Raw genomic sequence first — 8,421 nt, 5'->3', positions numbered from 1 at the left:
GGAGCGGCGGCTTCGGCAGCACCTGCTCGGGGACCCCCGGAGAGTGGCGGGGCGGGAGGGAGGAAGATGGCAGAGGACGGGGCGGGCAGCGAGCTCAGACCAATGCTTCTCTTGGCTCGCAGGTGGCCACCAAGTGTGTATGCTGGGATCGCATCTCCCTGCCAAGCTTCCTGGAAGCTTCCTTCCAGCCTGGTTTTGCAGATGCTGAGTCTGCTCTGGTCTCTGCCAGGGCTCAGCTCTCCCCTCACATTGCCCCAGTCACCTGAATCATAGGGTGATAAGGAAGGGATACTACAAGGGAGTTGAGGTTTAAGAGTTTTTATTCAAAAAACGAGCATAAAAAACTAATTGTCCTAGCTAGCATAACAAACTAGCTGTCCTAACTAGCTTAACAAACTGGCTGTCATAACTAGCATATCAAATTAAATGCCCTAACTACCATAACAAACTAACTATCCTAACTAGCATAACAAAAAGCTGTCTTCTAGTGCTGCATCTCTGCTACTCTCTCAACTGCTTTGCTGCAGTGATCAGAGATGTCAGGCTGGAGAGAGGCTTGGCTGACGATAAAAATGGATGCTGCCCAAAGAATAAAATATAGATAAATGAAGTGTTCCTTTCCAAACTCAAGCTCCATTACAGGCCCTGTTGCAACAGGACAAGGGAGAGTGGTTTTAAACTCAAAGGAAGGTCAGCAGACTCAGATAAGATGTAAAGAAAAACTTTTTTACAAGGAGAATGAGGTAACTGACAGAAGTTGCTCAGAGATGCAGAAAGTGCCTCACCCCTGCAATCACCCAAGGTTAGGTCAGGCAGGGTTCTGAGCCACCTGATCTGCTTGAAGATGGCCCTGCTCACTGCAGGGCACCTGGTCCAGATGACCTTGAAAGGCCCCTGCCAACCCAAACCAGTCTAGGATTCATTCTGCTTGCTCTCAGTTTGCAAAGCACCAAGACTGCAGATTACAGGATGGGGGCCAGACAGGAAAACCCCACTGTTGCAGTGCTGTTTGCCCTGCACTCACCTGCAGCAGCTCCCAGGCAGAGCAGCGCCGCTCCTCGCCCGGCTGCAGGCTGCGCTGAGCAATTCCTGCAGCAACGCTGGGTCCTGTTCTGCCCCATCAGAGCACGAGCTGGGGGAAAAGCCAACACAACACTGCACCAGTTCCCTTCACACCCACAGCTGCTCACAGCAACCCCAGGTCCTGAGCCCCAGGCTCCAGGGGCAGTGTCCTCCCAGGCAGAGATGCTGCTCAGAGATCGTTTTTCTATACCAACAATAAAACCCAAACCCTGATGCAGCCAAGCTGCAGGCAAACAAGCTTGCCCTGACAGCCAATTTCATTGAGTGCTCTGGGAATTTCCTTCCACCGTGTGCACAAACATCCAGTGGCTCATCCAAGTGCAGAGCCATCCTGTGCACACAGGCCTATGCAAACACTTGGACATCTGCCAGTTTGTCTGAAGGAAGGAGGCTCTCCTTCCACCCACTGTTGGGTCACTATCCCAAAGGACCAGATGTCTACCTTGGGGCCATAAGGAGAACTGATCAAAACTTCTGGGGCCATTCAGTGAGCAGTGCCCACCATGGAGGTCTGATGATCCTGCTCAGGGGTCAGCTGAGTGCAGAAGCCAAAATCAGCTGAGGACAAAAACAAACACTGTCAAGAGCTAGCTGGAATTAAAAATCAAAAGAATTCCCAGCTATAGGTCTGAGAATTTACTACTGAATCCAGCTGCAAAAGTCCTCTGAGCCAAAGAAATATGCAACTGGCCACTTAAAGATACCCTCAGGTTTCAGGCAGTAGCTTTTATTTATTCACTTGAAGCTTTAGATTCTTACTCCCTCCCCTCTGGAAGGGACATACACAAAGCCAAGCCCCTCTTGACACCCTGCTCTTTTCCAGACCTCTCTGCACGTTGCAGCTGCTCTCAGCTGGCAGCAGGGTCCAGGCACTCTCACCAGCACCACTTTTGGGGACCTGGTCATCACTGGGACACAGCCCCACACCTGCATCCTGGGAACACTGTGCCTGACCAATGATACCTACCCTTGACAGTGGTTAGAGCACTTGACAGGGCCATCCATTCCCAGAAGGATGCTGGAGCTTTTTAGATTTCTTTGGATCACCTGGCTCAAATGAAGGAAATCCAGGGCTTGCAGACACAAAGAAGAAACGCAGGGGTAAAAATTAACAATCTGAATATACAACAGAAGAAAAGACAGTTTACAATTGTACCACCAGCAACTTTGCTTTGACCAGCAAGGAGTGCAGTGCAGACAAGCTCCAGGCGTAGCTGGAGAAGGCTGTGGCACGAGACCACAACAAACATGCAGCAAATCCTTCTGGAGTGTCGGAGCCAGGCTGTGCCAAATTGCCTTGGGATGCACACCAGAGCTCAGTGACACTCCCCATTCAGGGGCCACTTACAGGACACATAGCCAGAGACATCTGGCCTTGGAAGCTCTGGAGAAATGATTTCTCATCCATTATCCACAGAGCTCTAATGACATTCTCTGCACCTACATTCTCAAATGGCCTTAGTTTATCACCACTATTATTAATATTCACACACATTTTGCAAGCAGGAAGCAATTCTGGTCCTGTGATTATAGAGCAAAACAGTTGGGAAGAGTTTGGTCATTATTTCAAGTACCACTGCTGTTGTCTGGGATTGCATAAAGAGCAAACATGCAGCATACATTACTAATATGAGTCGTGGGCTGTCACTGACACCAGACCTAAACTCAACTGTAGGGTTTAGGAGAGGGCTTTGCTCTTGACATATGTCTTCTCATTTATCTTGTCCTCTCTATGAATTTGCTGAAAATTAAACCCAAAACTGATCCCAAGCAAGATTTCTCCTTAATTAGGTCTTGCAGTATCCTTTGAAGATGAAATGCAGGATGGAAAAAATGCTGAAGTGTTACTGTCCTAACCTGGGACTAAGATAAATTTGGCCTCAATAATGGCAGTCTCCACCAGCTGACACATTTCACATTTTTAGAGATTAGATCACACCAGTATGTCCTGCTCTAAAAGATATTACTGTCCTCCAGCAAAATACCTGGCCTCTGCTTGCGTAAACATCAGTATCTTGAACTTACCCTTGGCCAACTGGCTCAGCTTCAGTGTTTCTTGGCAGGCTCCCCCATGCTCACAGTGCTCCCTGAAAGAAACAGGAAAGGCAGTCACTGCAAGATGGAGATCCCACCTTGCAGCAGAGCCAAAATGCAGCCCCACTCTCTGAGGCTCTGTACCCCTTGTACTCAGGTGGGCAAGATCAATAAACTACTGTGTGCCATTCAGCTGCAGAGGAACACTGAATACAGCCGATGCTCACACACACACCACACCCTGCTCTGGCAGACAAGACAGAGAGCAGACGTACTCAGCTGCACCAGGCACTTCTCTCCTCTCCCCTCTGGCTGCAGGGCTGTGCTGCTGTCAGAATGCTTAGCCCATGATGCCTCAACAGAGGAAGGTTCGCTGTTCTCTTCCCAAACTGGTGGTGCTTTGCCATCCTCTTCCCGAACACTGGGATGTTCATGGTGCTCTTCACATGCAGAGAGATGTTGTCCCTCTTCTTCCCATATCGCTTGATGCTTGCCATCCTCTTTACACACCACTGGATGTTTGCCCTCCTCCTCCCACACTGCAAGATCTTTGCTATCCTTTTTCCTGCACTGCAGGATGTTCCCACTCCTCACCCCACACCACAAGACATTCGCCACCCTCAATCCACACTGCTGGAGCTCTGCTGTCATCTTCCAGAATGGGGAGAAATTCACCACCATCTTCAAGAACTGTAGGAAGTTCACCACTGTCTCTGAGAACAGAGGGAACTTCACTTTGTTCCTCCTCTCCAGCTTTCTTGTCTTTCTCCTCTTTGGCCTCCTCTTTGGAGAAAGACAGAGCTAGAGGAGACCCAGCTTCTGTGCTTTGTGGACAGACAGTAGACTGAGGGACAGGGAGTTGTATCACATTTATGGCCTTCTTTATCCTCAGCTATACAACCATTTGCACCAAGGAGAAATAGCATTCTGGGGTGTTCAAACTAACAGTGGGCTAAAGTAGACATTGCCACTTATGCTTGTGAATTCGATACTCTAAAATGGCTAAAACCAGCATGCAATCTTCTGGCTACAAAATCATTCCTGCAGCTGTTCAAAAGGTCTTCAAGAGAAAAGGAGAAAACAGCCGGGGATCCCTCAGCTTCTGCTGCTGCAATAACACTGACAGGAACATTCTCTCAGCCCACCAGGCCGCATGCAACTGCAACACACCAAAGGTTTCTTTCCACTCACCAGTGGAGGAGATTCTCAGTAGCCAAGCATGAGGTGCCCTGCAATGGGAGAGGGAAAATTAACCAGATGCTGTCAGGAAGATAAACTGTCTGTGTAGGAAAATCCTTGCAACAATGCAAGCACAAGGCACAGGGTTCTATTTTCACAAAATCCCGGCAGGAGTTCTTTCATCGAAAGCGACGCCGCACATACGGGGAGAGCAACCACCCCTCCCCCAGAATACACGGAGCATCGCAGTGCGCGGTGAGCTCGGACACGCACAGCCCTGTGCCCCCGCACACACAAACACACACACCCCGAGCGCTGCGCCCTTCCACACTCACTCACTCACACACACCGCTGTGCTTTCGCACACGCTCACACAGAGCCGCTCGCCCCCCACCTCCCCAGGCACCTCCGGGTCCCCCGCTCCGCTCGCACACAGCGGGCTCAGCGTGCCCCGCTCACAGCCCACACCTGCACGGACGCTCGCCCCACACTCGCGCGGCAGAACCGGCCCCCAGCGCGCCCAGCGGGGCAGCCCCGACACCGCAGCCCCGCATCCTCCAGAGCCCGGCCCGGTGCCCGCAACGGAGAGCCCCGCAAACGCGGAGCCTCCCCACTGCCCTCGCACAGCGCGGTCCCCGCTCCTCACCCAGAGCGGCCGCTCCCGTGTCACCTCCTCGCCTGCCCTCACAGCCCTCCCTGACACCGCGGGGACCCCCCCGCTGCATCCCCGGGCCCCGCGCCCGCCACCGCCCGGCCCCGGCGGCCACCACAGCGGCTACAAGCCCCCCGCCCTCAGCGCCGGGCCCGCAGCGGCCCCGCAGGACGCCCGCAGCCCCGGGCCCGCACTGCCAGGGCCCCCTCACCTGCTTGCGTGGTGTCGCTCAGGTCGCAGCCGCTGCCGGGGAAGTCGCGCAGCTTCCTCCCGCTCAGGCACAGGATGCCCGAGCTGCCCGCCTCCTCCAGGGCCCGCTCCAGGCTGCGCACCGTGTGCGACTGCGGCAGAGCTGCCGCGCCCCAGTGCGGCCCGGACGAGAAGGAGAGAGTGAGGTGCGCGGGGATCCCGAGCCCCGCCGCTCCGCTCCCGGGCGCCGTCCCGCTCCCGCTGCCGCTCCCGCTGCCGCTCCCGCTGCCGTTGTTGCCGCCACCGCCCCCCTGCCCGGCCGCCATCTTGACCGGCCCCTCCACAACAACGGCCGGGGCCGCTGCGCAGGCGCCCCGGGGCCCGCAGGGGGCGCCGCGGGATGGGGCGGGGTTTCCAGGCGCCCCTCGACCGCGCCAACCAATCCGCGGCGGCGACGGCGCCGAGGGGCGGGGCTTCCCGGGGATGGGGAGGGGGGCGTACGGCTGTGTGCCCGAGGGCTCGTGTGCCGCTAGGGGGCGCTGCGGGGGCTGAGGGAGCGGGCTCGGGCTCGGGATCCTCTGGGCGACGGGGGCGGCCCGGGAGCGGAGCGAGCCCGTGAGGGAGAGTCCCGCAGCCGGGACGGGAGCGGGCGAGGGCGCGGGGAACCCGTTCGGGAGGGCGCGGCTGCGGGGAGGCTTCGGAGCCGAAGGAATACGGGGAACATCGGCTCGGCAGCCCCGGCGCCGCTGCGAGCGCGGCTCTGCCCGCTGCCCTCGGGTACCGCTGGGCCCTGCCCGCTGCCCTCGGGCACCGCTGGGCTCTGCCCGCTGCCCTCGGGCACCGCTGGACCCTGCCCGCTGCCCTTGGGTACCGCTGGGCCCTGCCCGCTGCCCTCCGGTACTGCTGGGCTCTGCCCGCTGCCCTCCGCCCTCCTGCCTTGGCTCCACGAAATCCAATGATACAAGTGGCTAAAGACACAGGTCAGTGGTACTGCGGGTTCAGTTCAGTGACCAAGCAGGGCCACAAACCTTTGCTGGTCTTCCTCCTGCCCTGGGATGCGCTGTGGGGACTCTCTTCTAACCCTGTGCAGTTGCTTCTACATTTTTAAATTTCTCAGACACCATCAGAGATGTTACTCTGGAGACAGTGTTGCCTGGCCTAAAACAGAGTAGAAGTTTTCCAGGTCACAGAGCGGGGCCTTCACAGTGGCCCCAGCCTGTGTTTAGCCATCCTGGCTGGGAGCTCAGCCAAAGGCAGCTGCTGCCACTCCCCAGGTGCAGAACTGCTGGGCCACCTGTCCAGCACAGGACAGTGCACAGGAACTGTCAGACATGGGATGGGCACAGGCCACACGTGCCCCTGGTGATGGCTCAGGAAGCAGCTGAACTGTGTCACACAAATACCCTCCCCAAAGGACAGGCAAGCACTGTGCACAACAGCAGGGGTAATTCTGGTAGAGACAATTATTCTGTGGGTTTAGTACTCAGTACTTAGTGACAGAAAGGGGTATTTTATGCCTGTTGGGCTGAGCTCACACTGTGCCCTCACCCCATATGTTTTTAGTGTAATGGTTACATATTTTGGCTACTTGTGAATTCAGTGCAAGGCCTGTTTTATCTCCTGCTACATAAAAAGTCACCCAGCACTGCAAGGGAATCAAGCTCAGGAAAAAAAAACAGTTTTTATCACCTAAGCCCTCAATATTAATTCAAGGAGTGGTTAAAATATTATAAAGTACAGATTGCTAAAAAACATTTATTTGGCAAGTAGAATCAGGGTGTGATCTGAACAGCGAGAGGATGTTTCCCACTCAGATGTTCTTTCAGGACTGAATGGCTCCATCCCTTTACAACCTGATAGAAGTGCTCAGTTTTCCTAGTGAGTCTGCCATCTACTGTCCATATTCATAGCCAGGAGGCAACTGAAATCAGGGATACTGCTATTTGTGATCGTGTTCCTTGCTCAACTTTTCAACTTCCATGACATACAGATTATTTGCATGAAGGGGTGGTGTCTCCTCCAGAGTTCATTAACCTGGGCATTGGGGTGCATTTAATTTTGAACATACTCAGAGACAGGACTGCTCTGATAATTTTGCCAATAATATTCAAGGCATAAGAGATCACAGCAAAGATTTTACAAAATACCTATTGAAACCTGACACTGCTTTGGAGCCAGCTTTCAAAGCAGTAAACTCCCTGCAGGTAGGCACCAATGGGGACCAGTTTCCCCCAAAGCACCAGCCCATGCAGTGTCACACTGAGAAGCTGAACTCACCAAACAACTGTTGAAGGAAAGAAAATAACCAGAGGTGACATTTGACAAGTTAAGTTTTTTATTCAGTGCACTGGACTCATACATCACTGCTTTGTCAACTAACACCATTTCACACATTCCTATAAAACCAATACCAAGTCCAGTCTCTTGTTAAAGATGCTGTGTAAAATGTAAAGCAGTCTATCAAATATTTCCTTTAAGTATACCTTAGAGCCCAGAAACAGGCTATGTCCAGCATGTTCAGTGCTGAGTTCCAGCAGTGGATAGAGAATGGAGCAGTTACTCAGGTTTGATGCAGGGCTTCATTAACAAATGTCTAAACCCAGCTCAGTAACATTTCAGCCAATGTTTATCAGCATGCTGCTGCTGGTTTGATTATGCTGCTGCTTTGAGCATGGGTGGAGCTGCAACTACAAAAACCCTAAAGCAGAACTAATCAGCACTGGAAAATGTGATCTGGGCTGGGGCAGCCTGTCTGTGCTCTGTGCTGAGGACAGTGACTCCAGCAGCACAGCATGGCACATCTCACCCCGTCCCTGCAGCAGCAGTCAGAACAGCACAGCAATCCACAGAGAAATGCAAGGTGCTCAGGCCTGACTATCAGGGCAAAGCAACAGGTTTTCAGGGTGGAGTGGTCTTACACTGCAAACCTCTGGGCAGGGATGCCTGCAAGCACAAGTTTGGCAATTAAGTGGATGCTGGGGAGTGTAGGCAGCTGGAGCATCCCTGCTTCCCTCTGTCTCCCATGTGGGCAGGCACAGCATCCTCAAACCCTGTCCAACCCACCAGACAATGTAGGGAAGGCTCCGTGGTACACCCTCCCACTATCAGCCATCACCCTGGCTAACACAGAGTGCCCTGGCAGGGAGACAGAGCTGGTGCTAGCTCTACAACTTCCCAGCAGAGAGCTCTCCCAGCAAATCCATCTCTGCTCATCCCCTTCCACCAACCTGCCCATGCCCCACCTGCCCTGTGCTCCAGCCCACATTCTCATCCTGCCTCATCCC

General features: G+C 54.0%; 1 protein-coding gene across 6 annotated transcripts; it reads right to left on the bottom strand.

Moving 5' to 3' along the window:
* Positions 1-268: 268 nt before the first annotated feature.
* Positions 269-5,478, bottom strand: LOC131583624 (leucine-rich repeat and calponin homology domain-containing protein 2-like). 6 transcript variants are annotated; one of them, XR_009278544.1, is made up of 4 exons: positions 5,160-5,421; positions 3,109-4,346; positions 1,526-2,156; positions 269-1,132 (listed from the first exon to the last, which is right to left on the bottom strand). XR_009278544.1 is itself a non-coding variant. In XM_058847951.1 (4 exons), exons 1-2 carry the CDS (start codon positions 5,461-5,463, stop codon positions 4,324-4,326), a joined length of 327 nt encoding a protein of 108 aa, XP_058703934.1. In that variant the 5' UTR covers positions 5,464-5,478; the 3' UTR covers positions 269-2,156; positions 3,109-3,830; positions 4,309-4,323. The 6 variants fall into 6 exon arrangements, 3 of the variants coding, with proteins under 3 accessions (XP_058703934.1, XP_058703936.1, XP_058703933.1); XR_009278543.1 differs by having other exon boundaries at positions 269-1,641; positions 2,051-2,156; XR_009278542.1 differs by having other exon boundaries at positions 269-2,156; positions 3,109-3,170; positions 3,393-4,346.
* Between the last annotated feature and the right edge of the window lie 2,943 nt (positions 5,479-8,421).

The sequence above is a fragment of the Poecile atricapillus genome, chromosome 12 (assembly GCF_030490865.1).
Source record: "Poecile atricapillus isolate bPoeAtr1 chromosome 12, bPoeAtr1.hap1, whole genome shotgun sequence".
Classification (NCBI taxonomy): Eukaryota; Metazoa; Chordata; class Aves; order Passeriformes; family Paridae; genus Poecile; species Poecile atricapillus.
This window is presented reverse-complemented; position numbering and strand designations above follow the sequence as displayed.